An 18,458-nucleotide genomic window follows, 5' to 3' on the forward strand; every position below is an offset into this window, starting at 1 on the left:
CTGGAAGGTTTGTTTAGAAGGATCTGAAAGTTTGGTTGGGGACCTGTCACCCCCAAAGCAGAGTTGAAAGGGGAAGTTAAGAAGTAGCAAGCTATCTGGTGCTTTAATCTAAAATGGTGGCCATGGAAGTCAGTCAACACCTAGCCCAGGAAGGCACACCTCAAACCAGCACCCACTGGCCCAAGTGAGGTAGGGAAGATGTCAGTGTACATTGGCCATAGGGGACAGCCCAGCCAACTTCTTGCAATTGAGATGACTAACAGATCATGGGACTGCACAAGAGGAGGCACTGAGACAAATCTGTATCTAGGGGCAAAATTAACTGGATAATAGATTTCCACACCTCACCAATGTCTGGTGAAAGCAGATGCATTTAGAGTGAGTCTGGGTAGTTCTGTGTAAACTCAGCCAGCTTCGTTTCAGCTCAGTTAGGATTCTGGCCAGGCAATCAGGGTACTACAAATTAACTTTTGAAAGCTCTATTAGTAAAATCTCGTATGCAATGCCACATGACCTCTGCTAAAGTAGAGTCTCCTTTAAGTCCACTGGAAAAAAAAAGAGCTCAGAGAGGCTCTCATCAGCCCTTTTACTGAAATTGCAGGCTTGACTAATGATAACCCAAAGCATTCCATGAAGTGAGTGGCTGTCCAGCTACATGCAGATTTGGGACAGTGAGGGTGGCACCTACTCCAACAACTGGATCCACAGCAATGGGACTGCCATTAACGCCCCACGGGGGCCTCCTGGGGTCTGCTTTGTCATTGAGGAGCTGTTTGGGTTCCTAAATTGGAATTGAGTGGGGAACATTGGCTTGGATGCACTATTGGGTGTTTGAAAAATTGTGTGAGAGCTGAAGAACCCTGTCCTTTGTCAGTGGTTCCTAATATGACATTTAGCATCTAGGGGTCACTCCCTCTTTCTCTACCTCCTGCCACCTTAGTCCCAACAAGTTAATGGCAGACCTAGAATTAAATGAAAACTCTAGGAGCACACAGAATCTTCCAGGTATTCCAGGCCACTGTGACCCATAACCTCTGTCCTCCTTTCCTTCCCGTCCTCCAAACCCATCCCTCCCCTGCCTGGTTCTACGTAGACTTCACTATCAAACCTGTCTTGCAATCCAAGACATCAGGAACAGCACATTGGGTCCAACCACTGCTATCTCAGTCTCCCTACAGGGGGTCCTATATAAAACCGACCCTCAGTCATTCTTTCTTGATCCATTTCATACATTTCTGTTTTCAATATATTGGATTTCTTTGACCGTAGAAGAGGCCAAATTTCAGTTTGGGTTCATGACTTCTTTGTGGGATGCTCCATATTGATTGAATTAATGACCAGGAAAACATGTGGTTTGATCATTTCAAAAGGAAAGGCAAAGAAGTAGGCAAGTTTGCCTCACTCAGAGTGGTGGAGCCCCTTCTCTAGGGATGAGGCAGTCAGTGTGCTGCCCTGTGGTGGATTATAGCAGTGGGTAGGGAGGCAGCTGAGTTGTCATTAAGGGACACTACACCTGCCCTTCAGCTGAGCAACTCTGAACAAGCCCTGCCCCCTTCCTGTGTCCCAGGGTCTCTGTCTTTAATACGGCAACTTTGGACTCCCAGGACTCTTCCAGATCTGGCCTTTGTGATGCCAGCTACCAGTTAGTGAGGATCTACTACCACAGGATCTGTCCAATTCCACATGAGAGTCAGAGCAGTGTCATAGATGAGAACTACAGTTATGCTCATTTTACAAATGAAGAAACTGCATCTCAGAGATGTTAAGTGGCAAGGCCAAGACGTAGGTATGTCTGTCTAGGGACCAGGGCCCTATGCCACACTGCCTCTACCTGTGCTCCAGGTCACTGGTTCTCAACTTGACTGTCCATCTAGAATCACCCAAAGAGCTTTGCAAAATCTCAGATGCCTGAGCACCACCCCAGATGAGATTGAAGCAGTTCCTTTATGGTGGGATAATCTGGATGCTTCTAAGTGATTTTAATGTGTAGCAAGGTCTGAGATGTGCAGCCCTGGGACTTCCTTTTGATATCCAGTCTGCCACGAGAGTCATGACCACTGTTGTGCTAGCATGTATCCATGCATTTGTTACCTCCCAGTGAGCCAAACATGAAGGGACAGTACTGGGTGTTCCAGTAAGACTTCCAAAGCTAAAAGGGGGTTTCTTACATGAAAAAAAAATGCTTGAAGAGAAATATATCTGTTATAATGTTGGCATTTAGGTAATTTCCAAGCCCCTCTCTTCCCAGTCATATTCCTTCATTTCACTCCACTCCCTTTCCTTTTTACTTGCAGGTCATAGCCATTAACATAACAGCTACAGATAGATGACTGTATAAAGTGTGAAAGAGTAGGAAATACTGCATTACTGCTTTGTTCTTAAATGTATCCTTTTACAAATTGTGGGTAATTCCCCCCATGGTGCCAATTGCAGATTGAGACCTTTTCCTGTTTCATATCTTCTCAACCTGAGGATGCATCTACAGAGAGGAATTTCTTATGTAGATAGTTTTATACCTTCTGTGCATTACAAGTCATTCCCCTTAAAAACAAACAATACAAAAATGTAGAGAATAGAAAGAAATTGCCACTCCTCCCCAAGAGGTCACTATCCCAAACAGTTGCATTATATGTTCTCCCAAGTTATGTTTGTATGCTCACAGCAATAAATGAAACACAGCAACAAAGAAATAAGTATTATGGTTCCTAATATAGGCTGTATTGTAGAGTTTTGACAATTATAAGTCTTGAAACAGATATATTTTATCCTGCAAGTTTGCTGTTCATTCACTTTATTGTGCCAAGACCTTATAAAAATTTCTTGCTCTCCCTCTCTCTCAGCCACAGGGAACCATTAAGAGAAGACAGGAAGGAGACAACTTCCAGTTTCCAGGCATGGCTGACGGGGGTTACCCTAATAAAATCAAGAGGCCTTGCCTTGAAGATGTCACCCTTTCTATGGGCCCAAGTGTCCATTCCAGCACACCTTGTGCAGACCTACAGGTTCCTCCATTGACAATGAATACTAGCTCCTCAGCTATGGGAGTAGTGGGCCATTCATTACTACTTGAAAATAATCCCATGAATGGCAGAGTAATGGGCCAGCAATTTATGGTGCCACCAAATGCAGAAATGAGACTCAAAGGGCCCACTATTCCTTACTACGACAAAACCAACAGCATCATGGCTATGGAGCAGGACCAGGAACTTCAAGATCTGCTGGAAGAGCTAACAAAAATTCAGGACCCTTCTTCAAATGAGCTAGATCTTGACAAGATACTGGGGAACAATCCAGAAGAACCATTGGTCTTAGATCACTCCCAGGCAACCCTGGGCACAACTTCCAAGCCTTCAGCTAAGTTGCCACACTTGGAGAGCCTTGGTTCCAGCAAAGAGTTTGCTTCTGGTTGCAGCCAGGTCACTGGCATGTCACTTCAAATCCCACCCTCCTCTACAGGGATCAGCTATACTGTTCCCTCTGCCAATAAGCAGATGGTCTCACCCAGTTCTGTGACAACACAAGCCAAGAGCCGGGTCCAATCGATGCTCCCCGTGGATTTGCCCCCACTCCAAGTACCTCAATGGCATCACGCCCACCAGCTGAAGGTGTTGGCAGCCAGCAAACAGGGACCTGCTACAAAGCAGCCAGGGCCCACTTCCAGTTGGTCTAACCTGACTCCTCCAGGCCTCACCCCACCTTACTACCCAGGGCCATCACCACACCCACCACCTTTCAACCCACAGAGCCTCATGGTATCCTGTATGTCATCCAGCAACCTGCCAGGGAGTGCTCTCCAAGGATCTCCCAATGCCTTACTCTCAAGCATGGCATCCAGCACCAATGCTGCTCTTATGCCCACCATGTCCTGTGCTCTTGAGAAGCTCCCCAGCCCAGCTCTCAATCAGCAGCTGCAGTTCAGCCCACAGAGCTCAGTTCTTGCCAACCTAGTGTCTTCTACTATTAAAAATCCTCAAGGCCACCTGATGTCTGCTCTGCCCACCAGCAACTTGGGGCCTTCCCCACCCTACCACCCAGAGAAGCTCTCCAGCCCAGGCTTGCCACAGCAGTCCTTCACTCCACAGTGCTCCCTGACCCGGAGCCTCCCTGCCTGTAGTAATCCACTAAGCCAGTGCCAGCAGCAGCAGCAGCACCAAACAAATGCCATCTTCAAGCCCATGATCACCAACTCACCCAAGACCCTGAGCATGATCATGCAGCAGGGACTGATCAACCCAAGCACCAGAGCCCTGGAGCCATTTACTTTTGGCAACACCAAGCCTTTGTCACATTTTGTTTCTGAGCTGGGCCCCCAGAAGATGCCCTCCATGCCTGCCTCCTCTAGGCAACCTTCCCTGCTCCATTATCTACAGCAACCTATGCTGACGGGGGTGTCTTCTGCCACTGCCTCCTCCACAGCCACAGCCACCTTGCACCTGCAGCATCATCAGCCTGACCATTCTTCATTCCTTCTGCAGCAGATGATGCAGCAGCCCCAGTGCTTTCAGCAACCAGCAGCCTCGCAGTCCATGCCTCCTCTGCCGAGACAGGTAAGACAGTGTTATGTCTGGTTGGGTTCCTTCATTTTGGAAATGAGAACTGTGTTTTGTGCTATTGATAGCTGGCTTTGGAGGCACATCCAGGCTCTCTAGTCCTCTCTGAGACTGGACTTGACTCTGGAAAAGTCTATTGAAGCCAGCTAATTCTGCCTGGTTGAAGCACAGAATTAATGAGTCCAAGGTTATAGTTTCAGTTCCTGTGCAAGAGGAAACTACACCCATTTGTGCTGCCAAGGAAAGGAACTGGGGGTGACAAGTCACAATTGCACATAATTGTCTTCTCCTGCACTCAGTCATGGAGCCTGTTCCCTCACACAGGATCGGCAAAGGCCTCATAGGATGTAAGGAAATTGTACTGAAGCATTAAAATCTTGTCCCCGTTGGCAGAAGGCTAAACACTGAGCCTTTTAGAAGTGCCACAGCAGACTTACACTGAGCAGCTCTGCTCTGGATCCACTACATTGTTTACCACTGCTTTGGATGCTGAAACAGGTCCTAAATGGAAATGACAGATGCATGTAAGGTAGTCACTCTTACCATCTCCATTTTGCACACAAAGAAACAGAGGCTTATAGAGCTGAAATGACTTTTCCTGGAGTCACACAGTTAGCAGGGGACAGCAGGAACTTGAAGCCAGGCAGTCTTGATCCAGAGCCTATGCTCTTCTCCAAATTACTGTGATTTCTCTCTCCTTCATTTATACAGCCTTATCAGTCACTAAATGCTACTGATTCTGCCTGGGTGGTGTCTGTCACAGTTTCCACTTTTTATGGTTCTGATCCTTATCTGTATTAGTTGTCTATTGCCATGTACCAAATTACCCCAAAACATCTACTTAAAGCAACATACATATATTACCTCATGGTTTCTGTTGGTGGAAATCCTAGCACAGCCTAGCCGGGTCTTCTGGTTTTGAGTCTCTCATAAGCCCATAGTTACCTCAAGGCTCAAGTTCACTGCCATGGCTGTTGGCAGGAAGCAATTTCTTGCAGGTTGTTGAAGTGAAGCCTCAGTTCATCTTGAGCCATTGGCCAGAGGTCTCCCATGGTTCCTTGTCATGGGGTCTTCTTCATAGAATATCTCACAATATGGTGGCTGGCTTCCCCTAAGTGAGAAAGAGAGGCAGGGGGAATGCCAGGAACTCAGGAGTTGCAGTCTTTATAACTTAGTTTTAAAAGTGACATCCCCATCACTTTTGCTGTATTTTGTTCATTAGATGCAAGTGTGAATACCAGGAGGCAGGGATCGCTGATGTCTGCCAGAATATTGATTCCATGGTCCCTGCTTTCCATAGCTCTCATTCCTGCCAATTTTTAGGCCCGCTTGATCCTTGTTCTGAACTCATTGAGTTGACTCTTATGTTGGTTTTCCCCAGTAAACCATCCATTACTCTAAACATTATTTTGCAATAATAAAAACCTGATTCTGTTTCATATGCTCAGAAGTTTCCAGAGGCCTATAACCCTCCATCTACTTCTTTAGCAGTATTCATTGGGCCCTACCTGGCACTTCATTCAAAACCCAGAAGTGCTTGTAGCTCCTGGTCCACTCTGCATTTTTGGCCTTTACTCTCACGGTTCCCTGTGCCTGGCCTTCCCTTACCACCTTATCTTTCCTATCTTACCCTTACAGTTCCTAAGGCTCAGGCACCCCTACAGGAAGTTTTTCCTTGACTGTTTTTGGTACATCTGTCTCCCATTCTACTTTCCTCTTCTTAAAGAATTCAAGGAAAAGATGGCCATGAAGTGCTTGGTCAGGGACTTGGCCCAAGAAAAACACCTGTTGGGCTGCCTTCTTTTCTGAGGGCCCTGGATGAGTATGACTCTGCCAGCCCCTGGAGGATTGAGATGTGTCTTTTTTATCCAGGTCTCGTGAAACATAGCCAAATATAGTGTTCCACCCCAGGGAACTAGCCCTTCAATGTATGCACACAGCAAGCAGAGCTCTTGAGGGGGTAGCCACGATGAATAACAGGCCCCTGTCCATAGTTCAGGGGCCTTTGGTTTGATTTTTTTATAGGCCAGTTGCCATCTTTTTTCACTGATATTTGTGGCTGGCTCAGTGAAACACCAGTACCAGCACTGGAACTCCTACCTTAGTAGGCAAGATCCTCAGCCTGGGGATAAGTTACCATCTAACTGTGAGCCTTTTGGTTTTTTATGTCTTCAGTGGGGTACATTGTAGCCTGACAGTGTGGCCTCAGAGCTAGCTCAGAGGGAGAATTCTTAATGAAAGGGGTTATAAAAATCACACCCAACCAATTACCACATTGAGTGCAGAAACCTTTCAAAAGAAAGACCAAGCAGCCAAGCTCCCTGAAGCTAGGAAGGGCTCAGGTGGCCTCTATCAGCAGAAGCATAAGGCTGGACTCCCCAGTTAGGATGCTTGTGCTGCTAACAGCTGCCTTTCCAGCCAGCACCAGCCAGTGCCCACAGGCCAGGCATGCAACCCAGTGCTTTACCTGCCTTTTCTCATTTTAATCAGAGGTAGGGGCTGTTACTTTTAAAGCTGAGAAGATTGAGGCACAAAGAACTCACCAGAGTTACCTACAGTCACACAGCTGGTCAGGGCCAGAGCAGGAAGTTTGGCTGCAAACTTCACACTCATAACCCCATGCATAGGCTCTGCCTCTAGTGGCTGTGTTCCTGTGTTAAATTTGTAATCATTGCCTATTCTACAAAATGGGCATGATGATAGGTTGTTTGAGGATTAAATGTGTTACTTTATCCCAATTGCTTTGAACAGGGCCTGGCACAAAGTATCTGCCAAAAAAGGTTTGCTGTAACTGTGACTCAACTCCTGGACCTGAGCCTTCAGATCTGTTTTCTGGGAGCTAAGATATGACTATCAAAACTGGTGCTGTGTCAGGACAGAATATGAACAGTGTTCTCTCCAGACTCTGTGCCTTCCATGAGATTGACAGAAGCTGTGGAGCCTATTAGCCTTATGGCTTCTTCCTATTCTAGGCTCTGTCTACCTAGACAACTGCAGGCCAGGTGGAAAAAGAACAAGAGCCATCTGTGTTCAGCTGGCTTCAATTTCCCCTACATTCTTTCTGGAGCTCTCTCACAGTCTCAAACCACTCCTCTACACACAGCACTCTGTTCTGTCCATGGCATTATTCTTCTAGCCAAAATGTACTAAACAGGTCTCCAAGCTGGACACATGAACAGCTCTGCTGTTCCTTTCTCCATTCACTTGAAGGCCTAAGAATTCAGCCCTGGTCAGTCTTCTAGGGGCAAAAAAAAAAAGGAAAGAGAAGGAAAGTGTTTGAGGAAAAAAGTAGGTCACCCATGCACAGACTGACTGCAGCCTTAGTAGTAGGGAAGGACCCATTTCCTGCTTCCAGCAGAGTGAACTCATCAAATTTCACTGATGGCCAAACTGAGCCTGAGCAGACACTCCTTGCTGACTATATGGCTTTGACTAGCTCGTTGCTCTTCCATGGATGATGGTAATCACCATGGGAGGACTGAGCATTCATTTTGATCCAGATCTTGGGGTTTTTTTAAGGTGAAGTTTCTAAATGTAAGATGACCAATCAACTCATTAGTAAGCAGAAGTGCCAAATCCCACTGTCTATAGAAACCCACTCTTATTTGCAGACTAGTATTTCTCATCTTGGGAAATTTCACTTTAACAGTTGAGTGAACAATGTAATTTCAGTGAACCATTTGCTTGTACTGAAGGTAAAATCAAATGCCACCTGGCATCAGGGCAGCAGTTCAGCATGGTGGTTCACACAACATACTGGAGGCAAATAGGACTTGGGTTCAAGTCCAGGCACCAATACTGACTAGGCCCCTCAAGCCTCAACTGCATATGTGGAAAGAAATTATCCCAACTCTTAGGGCATTAGATGACAAAGGAGACATTAAATGGAAATTGCTTAGACTCTGGCCAGGTGCTAACTGTGTGCTCAGTGAGGGCCTTCTGCAGGCTCCTGGTCTTAGATCCTAGGACCCCTAGGTTAAAATACATTTCCAAATTCAAAACATCAGAGACTTTAGAAAGGTAACATGGTACATATACCAAATATCACACAACCCTCCAGTGGAATCTTGGCTGCCTTTTATTATTTTTGCAAAGAAATATGAATATTTAACTAAGTCCAGGTCAAATTTTGTCACTAAAATTACAAAAATAAAATAAGTTTTCAGAGCTTCTTGGACATGAAGTCACAGATAAAGGGGTATGGACCTGGCATTACTAAGGGAGGGACTCTTTTCAGAGTTGTGACACCCAGCTCTGGTGTGTTAGATTTTAATGGCCCCAAATATTCTCAGTGCACTCACCACCCTGCTCCTGAAGCTGGATGACATCTCTCGTTTCTAATCAAAGTCTGTTGAAAATAACTTTAGGTTGGAAAAAATCGAACTATCAGTGTTAGGACTTCACTTTTACTATAAGCCAACTTTACCACTGGCAAATTAAACTTAAAACACTGATAAGGTCCATCAAGGAGATGGGGGTGGTGCTCTGGAAGACTGGGAATAGCAAGAGGCACCCAGAGTGCCCTCAGGACACATTTGCAGAGCTGGAAATGCAACATCCTGGGGAGGGTGGCCAGTTGGAATAAGAACCAAAAAAAAAGCCTGAAATCTGATCCTTGAGGCAGGCCAAGACACCGGAGGAAGGAGGCAGCTGCAGAGAAACGGACCAAAGAAGCACATGATATTTCTTAGATTTTGAGAGAGGCAAGAGAAGGTAACAAAGTCTTCTTTGAGGAAGGCTGGACTTGGCCACTCCCAGGTTTGCTGTACTTTCTACCTTTAGCATAAGCCCTCCACCTCTTTAGCATAGGTAGCTGTAAACACCCAGCAACTGTGGGTGAATTGAGAGACCTTGCTATCTTCCTTCCTCATATTGGCTAGTTGGCCTACGATGGGCACTTAGGCAGTTAGATCTTAGGTGAAGTCTTGGGGAAGTCCTCTTGCCCAACTCACTCATGGATTCCTCTTGTCCCTGGCAAACTCAACACTCCAAAGTGCAGCACTCCCAGCACCCAGGGCTGAAAGGAGACAACACAGGGCAGGGGACACCAAGCACTTGGCCCTTGGCCCTTGGCAGGGCACAGGCCCTGGGGGCTGGGCTTGAGACCAGATTCAAGAGGGCTCGGGTTTTGGAAAACGTAGGTCCAAATCCTGGCTCTGCTTCTTTGTCATTTTGCTAGCGGTTTACTCTTTTAGGGCTTCAATCTCCCCATCTGTAAAATGGATATACTAGTATATTTATCTAGTGCGGTTGTGAGGAGGACTAAATGAGATGAGTTAGAAGTGCCTGGCACAGGACCTGTCACACAGTAATACTCCATCAGTGTTAGCTGCTACTATATCAAGAAAGGTCCTGAGCCCTGCCTGACTGGTATGGCTCAGTGGGTTGGGAGTTGTCCCACAAACTAAGAGGCTGCTGGTTAAAATGATAAACCCTGGTTAGTTAGAGCAAGACAATCCCCTAATCTTGTCAAAGTTACATCAGCTCCATTTTCCAGTAGTCAGGAGTGATGGTGGCTACTGAACCTTCTCCTATTCTCAAAATTGTTCATTGACATTTAAAAGTAAATGATCATTATCTTGCCAAAATAGTGGAGCCCCCTGGAATCAAATGTACCACAGATTGTCAAGGAAATGCCTATGACCTTGGAATGCAAGTCCTTCTCTGGCATTCCGTACTTCTCTAATTCTGAGTAAGGACTGTGAAAGAGCAATACTGCTCCCTGTGTTAAGAGAAAACTTTTTTTACATTTGTCTTTTATTAATTCTGGTGAGGAGCATCACAGATTTCTTTACAAAAGGTTAGTCCTGCTAAAATGCAAGAGCAGAGATCTCTGGAAGAAGCTCTGGGCTGCACTAAGGAAGGAAGGTGGGGGGGCAGACAATTCAGGTTTCGAAGAGCCTGTGGGTCCTGTCCAAGTGGGGTCTTGTCTTGCTCACATCTTCTCTATAAGACATGACAATATTTTACTGAACAGGCATCTTTATTTTGTACTTAAGCATGGCTTTATATACAAGCTTAGTTTTTCCTTTCTAAATAGGGCTTCAAAGAACTATTTAGCTTGGGGAAAATTTTTATAGCTGTTTTGGGAGAAGTACAACTAGACACAGTGTAACATATATTTTAAAAATTTAGGGACCAGTGTCTCAGTGTTGAACAAGCTTTGTTTTAAGCACTCTGAATTGACAGGAAATGAAACTCCATAGGCTGTTGAATTTGGGAAATGCATGCTCAGCACTTGGTACTAATTTTACCAAAAATTAGATTTTTTCCAGTTTCTTTTTGGTCTCTGAGAACCATCCATGATCCTCCACCTCAATGTTATGTTCCTTTTTCAAAAAGCATACATTTAAAATAAGCTTGTGGTCAAACAGTAACCTTTTAAACATCAACCTTTCCTTCTGTCCAATGTTGAAGAACAAGTGAGATGACATGTGGCAATGAAGTGACATTACTTTTAGGCCCTGGAGTAACCAACCATCACTCAGTGAGGTCAACACCAAAATTTACAGGGATGCAAAAATCTCCCCAATACGGATGCCTGAATAATACAAATCAATCAGTATAGTTTTGTAATTGCTTTGGAACTGATTTATGAAACCTGAAAAGGCAACCCTTTTCAGAAACCTCCTATCAAGTTTTTTGTTTGTTCATTTTGTCTTAATATACCTGAAGAGAAACACTTAACTTTTCTGAAGTTGGAGCGCCCCAAATCACACATTTTAAAAGTGAAGTGTGTAAGTTATTTTATACTAAATTCACTGAAACCACCTGCTTATTTGTCACTGTAAAACAAGGGAAGGAATCTCATTTCCATTTTGAAAAAGGAGAAGAGGGCAGACATTAATTGTTACATTGTGCTCCTTTAAACTGTAACGTTGCATGAATGTGTACAAACCCAAAGTGTAAAACAGCACAGGGAGAGGTGGCCATATTCCAGAATATGATCCCAAGTGAAAAATTAGCAAAATATAAAAACTTTCCAAGGCAGATGGAACATCACAGTGGACTTGCTCTGTTAAGCTGTGTCCCTAATGCCTACAGCCAGCATTGTCACTGAGTGAAGGAAAGGAGTGGAGGGTGCCAGAAGGGCCATGTGGGTCCAAGATGTGACCCATTCAGGTGAACAAGGGATGCAACTGAAAAGGGCTAGACTTCATCCCTCTCCTCCTTCCTGCCCCCTCTCTCCAGTTTCTCTCTCTCAAATCCACCAATGGCCCATATCACAGATTCATGAAAACCTTGCCTATGTCCATTTGTACTTGTAGCCTCTTCTGTCCCTTGGGCCTGCTGTATAAAGCAACCATGTGTGTGCTCTGGCCTGGCTACTTTAGAACATGAAGAGAATAGCAGAGGGTAGGTAAAACACTATTTAGAGTTAAAACACCCCACCTCCCAGCCCCAAAGAAAGACTTTCTGCTTTTTCCTAAGGAGTTGAAAAGTTTGGGTTTTTATTTGATCCTGATAATTTGCCCACAGTGACTGATGCTAATTTCTCTGTTTCATTGTGTTTTGTTGTTGTTAGATGAGGGCTTATCATGTTAATTCTTCCCATCAAAAGCAATTAGGTTGTTGAAAGCTAAAAGTAATGTAAAGATCTAAAAGGATCACACCCCCTTCTCAGACCCATGCTGAGAATCTGTGGACACCCCAAGTAGACCCAGCCCTGGCTCGTGACTTCCAATGGAATAGCAGCTTCTATGATAAAGAGTGGAATACAAGTGCAGCACTAATTCATTTGTTTGATATTTTTGCCCTTCTCCCATGTTAACCAAGTTTAATGTTAGATTACCAAATGTGCAGCTTGGAATCCCACAGAGTCCTCAGTCATTGATTTGGTTTTGAAGCTAAGTACACAGGTGGAAGTGTGTATTTCAAGAAATTATCATGTAGTCGTGACCTAAATTATCATACAGCCCTGAAGGTCTGAAAGATGCATACCCCAACTTCATCAGAAATTATTCCAATTCTTGCTTTGCTTTTGGGAGCTTTGAATTTGAAGCTAAATGCACAGGTTCTACCTGGATTCCTCCTGCCCTCTGTCACCTGCTACCATATTTGGCCATTCTCCATTTTTGAGAAGAGGAGGTGAGCATAGTTGTGGGAACTCAGACCTTTTTAGGCTCGTGTCTGGGTAGCACAAGAAGAGACTTTGTCAAAGCCAGCTGACCCTCTAGGCCAATAGATGAAGGTGGATTCCTCATTTGCAATTTTGAGTAGTAATTATTTATTTCCATGTGACAAAGGTTTGAAATGTGTGACATGCCCCAACCACCCTAAGTGGGCCTACGTGTGAACAATGAATGCTATGACCATTTCGTTCTATCAGGCAACACTTTCAACAATGAGCTCTGGAAAATAAGAACAAAGCACTTAAACATGGCTGTTTAGTTTTACATGCTCAAAATACAAAAATCTGACACCCATTAAAATGTACTATTTTTTAAAAAATAGAAAATAACAAGCAAGCATGTGAAATAACTGGAAACAATGTGCACCGTTAGTGGGATTTGTAAATTGGTGCAACTACTGCAGAATACAGTATGGAGGTTCTTCAAAAAAATTAAACAGAATATACCATATGACTCAACAATTTTGAAGAGGTATCTGTTCAGCCATGTTCATAGCAGGATTATTCACAATAACCTACAAGAGGAAACAACCCAAATGCCCATCAGCTGGTGAATGGATAAACAAAATGCAATATTTTCACCTTTCACCCACAGAATATTATTCACCTTTTAAAAGGAAGAAAATCCTGACACATGCACAACATGGATGAACTCTGAGGATATTATATTCAGTAAAATAAGGCAGATACAAAAATGCAAATGTTGTATAATTGCACGTCTGTCAGGTCCCTATAATAATCAAATTCATAAGAACAGCAAGCTGAATGATGGGTGCCAGGGGCTGTGGGGGAGGGAGAATGGAGAGTTATTGTTTGATGGGGACAGAGATTCAGTTTGGGATGATGAAGTTCTGGAGATCAGAGGATGTTAATGACTGCACAACATAGTGAATGTACTTAATGCCACGGAGCTGTGCACTTACACTGGTTCAAAATGGCCCTGACTGGTGTGACTCGGTAGATTGAGTGCCATCCTGTGAATCGTCACTGGTTTGATTTCCAGTCAGGGCACATGCCTGGGTTGCAGGTCAGGTCCCCAGTAGAGGGTGTGTAAAAGGAAACCACACATTAATGTTTCTTTCCTTTTCTTTCTCCCTCCATTCCCCTCTCTAAAATTAAATAAATAAAATATTTTTTAAATGGTTCAGAATGGCATATTTTACCACAATAAGTAAAAGAAAACTTGAAGTTTAAAACACTCATTAATCCTGTCATAACCAGGAACAGTACTTTTTCAAATAACATAACACCTGATGTAAAGGTGGCAGCAAGCTAAGCTTCCTGCCTGTTTTCTGTCAGAGAAAGGAGCATTATTGACTGCAAATACACTCATCATTTGTGTGGGTTTGCTGGGTGTTCTGGATATATTAATGAAATGCATGCATGTTAAAGACTCAAGATAGGGTTCCTGTGCATAGCCTTAGAAATAACTTTCCTGGTAAATTGAACACAATTTCTGTCTTTTTTGTGCATGTTGGATGACAACATGTGGGTGGGGGAAACAAAGAAATGACTGTACACAGGAAGGGACATCATCTCTATTTTTTAACGGGATGAGAAATCCCACCTGAATAAGGGGGCTAAGTAGTAATGGAAATAATACAATAATTTTTTTTAAAAAGAAACTCCACTTGTTATCATTGGTTCCCTGGTGCATCTTCAAGTCTGGGAACACTAGGATGACTCAAGTTTACTGATCAATATAAAAGTCAACAAAATAATGTCAGGAACTTCTTGTATGTGACTAGCTTTCTGTGTAAACTTTTTCTCTGGATCAAGTCCTAGGCCCTGGTGTAGAGTCCTGGAAAAGTTAAGGATCTTAACAACAATAAGAACCAGCTTCTAAGGCTTTGACACTGGCTTTCAAAGTAGAAGGCAAGAACCTCTGACCAGTGCTGTAATACCTTTTGGAAAGTTGACACACCTGGTCATTGTGTCCCTACTCATATCCCAGGTCTCAAGACCTTTGGTTCCTGCCTTTCAAGGCTTAGTTGTGTCCACTTTTTAATCAGAGTTAGTGTTTTATTTGCACCACACTTGACGGCAGACTCCTCAGGCACAGGAAGATGTCTTACCTACCCCTGTAAATGTGAACTGAGTGAATGGACCCTTTGAATGAATGAATTGAAGAATACAGGAAGGGATGCACTGATAAATGAATTGTATCTGCTAGCCTTTGCAAAATTAAGCTCTTGAAACTCTTTTGAGTGCTTTAATTATTGATTTAAACAAAACTCCTAGTATTCAATGTCTAGAGGCTGATGAACTCACATCTGGCATTGGACTGAAGGGAGAACTCTGCATCTGCACATAGGGCCTCCACCTCCTGTTCATTATGCATTTTTTGTTCCATTTGAGGCTTGTCCTTCTATAGCACTAGGAAAACACTTGCCTACCATTCTACAGGTATGATATCTGAATAAATGTGATTTCTTCAATCTCCACCAAATACACAGTTGTATCCCTGTAGTGATAATTTGCATGGGTGGTTCTATTATGGTGGTGATGGTAGTTTCATACATTTTAGACATCTGGTTGCCATTTCACATACCACAGTGACAGCAGCACATGATATAAGAAAAGCAAAAAAAAAAAAAAAACTGGCTTAGAAATTCAGGTCCCTACTTAAGCATCATTTATGCCCCTGGCTGGTGTGGCTCAGTAGATTGAGCACAGGCCTGTGATCTAAAAGATCACCAGTTTGATGCCAAGTCAGAGCATATTTTGGGGGCATGGGAAAGTCAACAAATCAATGTTTCTCTCTATCTCTTTGTCCCTCCCTTCCTCTCTCTCTAAAAATAATATAAAAATAAAATCTTTTTTAAAAAGAATCATTTATGCCACTCTGGGGCAGCACCAATATTCCTAATATAAATCAATTGATTTAAGTCAACCCTGAGAGTAGTGAACGGTCTTCATTTACACACAGTTCTTTCTTCTACTATTTCTCCTTCTTTTGACTAGCACAGTAGTAAGTGAATATGTTTTGAAGGCTGTTCAGCATATGTTTTTCTCTTGTCAGTCTTAAAATGTAACATAATAACATTTGATTGTATTTGAATAAGCTACCACTATTAGTTAAGGGATTTTTTAAAAAAGATTAACAGGTTTATTTTACTAGTTCATGAGCACAGATTTTTATATCCTTTGTGGAGATGATCTTCCAGGGGTTTTGATTTTGATTTGTTGTTTTTGTCATTTTGACAACTCTATATAGTTAGTCTCTTTTATTTGCTTTATTAACTTTTTGTTTGAAACTGTGTTCTTTAGTAGAATAATTACATCACAAGGAGATTCCTTCCCACCCCTCCCTTTGATACAGATAAAAGGAGCAGAATGTGATGGAAAAGGGAATACTCTGACAATGGCCTTGACCATGTTGATTTCCTCTAAACTTATATAGATCTAGAATAATGCAGATCTGTTTTACCTGGCTCTTTCCTCCGCAGCTTGTTGACAACACAAAACTTCTGAGCTCTGTTAATAACATCATTACCTCATACTACAAAAAATGATTATAATAGAGGACTCATTCCTTAATTTAAAAAACAACAACAGCACAAACCTATATTAGTTCACTTGTGGAATGATAGCATCACCTGGAAACTTACCAGACCCCCACTAAGTCTGCTGCAAGCAGGAAATCTGCTTGTGATTTAGAGCTAGACTAATAACCAGTTCAGCGTTTTGAATTCTTCTCCATGCCCCATTTTTTAGACAAATTACAAAATTTTGTGTTGATCAATAATCTAGTCCAGTATGATACCCAAGACTTCAGAGCACTCTAGAGATTTGAAGAAAATAATGACATTCCCACTGAGTCTTCCCTCTCCTGTCCAGCTCTTTGCCCCATTCCCAGTTGCTTGCCTCTGAACTGAGCACAAGGTATTGGAATAAGGCCCTCTGTGTGGATAAAGCTCTGACCGAAATGTTGCAGGTGCATCCACTCTGCACAGAGGAGAGCGGGAGTTCATTTCCACTGTTCCCACTAATACTGTTTGTTTCTGCCCTACCCCTAAGTCTCACTTGCAACAGTGGTAGCTGCATCCCCATCTGCCTTGCCTGAGATCATTGTCCAGGCAAACTACAGCTTCTAAGTTTCCCCTCCCAGAAGAGGTTCCTGAGGGCTAAGTATTTCTCTATAACCCTACACTTGACTGACTCATGTTTATTTCCAACTATCATGGTACATGAAGTTTTTGATATAATATTGGACTAGGGACTGAGAAAGAGAATCCTCATGACTGTTTATAAAACTATCAGTGTGCTACTCAGAAACACCTTTTACAGGCTTTTAATATTTTGTTTACAGTTATCACTTCTAAAATCAAATCTTAACTTTCTGGTATGTTCTTGGATTTTTCAAGGAATTTAAAAATTCAGGGGCTTGGTGTCAATAATCGCTTTTAGGAGCTAGCACTACCTAGTGTCTATAGATGAATTCCAGTTTGGATTATCAATTATTTTCTTCACAGAAACCCACAAAGTACATATTCACATTTGCATTGGAATTGAATATGATCTAGAAATTGTTAATGTTCTTAAGCTAGGCTATTGCTTCTAAAATGTACAGTATATCACATTCAACTAATGAAAAATAGAACATTTAAGAGCTTGAGTACCACACTTGTGATCTGAATGAGGAGTTCCAGATTGAGGTATTTGACCTGCACTAGATGCATTTGCTGGAGCACGTTGTACAGACAGGTTAGATTTGTTGAATTTCTTTTTAAATGAACTGGTCTGTGGGTAAAAGAACATGACTCAAGGCTGAGCAGGGTTCAACAGACCCCATGCTTTATCATCAAAAATAGGATGCTCCTCGATGTGAGGCTGGAGGTACAATGCAATCCTTATGAACTCAGAGGTCTGAGAGGCCAAGCTAGCTTCTTTATCAGTTGAGATGTATTGAGTTGCAAGTAGTAGAAAAAACAATCCACAATGGTTTAAACAATAAAATGAACTTATTGAGCCTGTAAGTGAAAGTCCAGCAGTTAGGCATACTTCGGGAATATTTTGAATCAACAGCTCAACAGTGTGACCAAAAATGTTTCCTTCCAGCTATATCTAGTCTGCCTTCCCTAGATTAGCTTCATCCTAAAGCTGACTCCCCCTAGTGGACACGCAATAGCTGCCAGCAATTCCTTGGGCTATAAGCCTTCTCCTGCCCTCAGCCAAGGGAGCAGGAAAAAGAGTTGCTTCCAAAAAACTCTGTCAAAAGAGTAAGGAAGCTTCTTTCTCAGAAACCCACAGGAACTTTGGGTGTAGTAGCTTGAATTAATCACATGCTACTTCTAGCTGAGCTAAGTTAAGTGCCTCATCTCTCTAGAACCCTTGGTGGAGACAGGTTTCCCCAAAGCATATAGGTAGCATAGGGCAAGTGAGGTGACTGAGGACTGAGGTGACTGAGGTGAAAACTGTGGAAGGCACCAAGAGAAGGAAGGCTAGATGTTGGCTAAGCAACCAAGTATATTTGCTACAAGCAACTTATTTGGCCATTCATATACTTACTCTCTCTCTTTCCAATACATATGCCTCCCAAAATGCCTATCCCACATAAATCCTATTTACTCAGTCCCCAAAGTGGTTCAACTCCAATCTAGAAATTCTAGGTAACATGGTGCCCTCTCAACATTACTCCTCGTGTTCCAGGGACCTCTGGCCACTGTGCTCCTGTCAGCAGAGAAAGAGCAGGAGTACAAGAAAGAACGAACAACTCCTTTTTTTGCCAAGGTAAAGCTGAAAAGCAACACACGGTAGTCACAGACCCAGCATTC

At 43.1% G+C, this 18,458-nt stretch overlaps 1 protein-coding gene across 3 annotated transcripts in view; it reads left to right on the forward strand.

Moving 5' to 3' along the window:
• MAMLD1 (mastermind like domain containing 1) overlaps nt 1-18,458 on the forward strand; it is a 146,665-nt gene that overhangs the window by 84,470 nt on the left and 43,737 nt on the right. For all 3 annotated transcript variants that reach the window (XM_053670208.1, XM_053670209.1, XM_037153383.2), the window contains exon 2: nt 2,841-4,547. In XM_053670208.1, coding sequence (XP_053526183.1) covers nt 2,841-4,547 — 1,707 coding nt within the window. The remainder of the gene's footprint in view (nt 1-2,840; nt 4,548-18,458) is intronic.

The sequence above is a fragment of the Artibeus jamaicensis genome, unplaced genomic scaffold (genome assembly GCF_021234435.1).
Source record: "Artibeus jamaicensis isolate MK-2021 breed Jamaican fruit bat unplaced genomic scaffold, CSHL_Jam_final contig_554, whole genome shotgun sequence".
Taxonomy (NCBI): domain Eukaryota; kingdom Metazoa; phylum Chordata; class Mammalia; order Chiroptera; family Phyllostomidae; genus Artibeus; species Artibeus jamaicensis.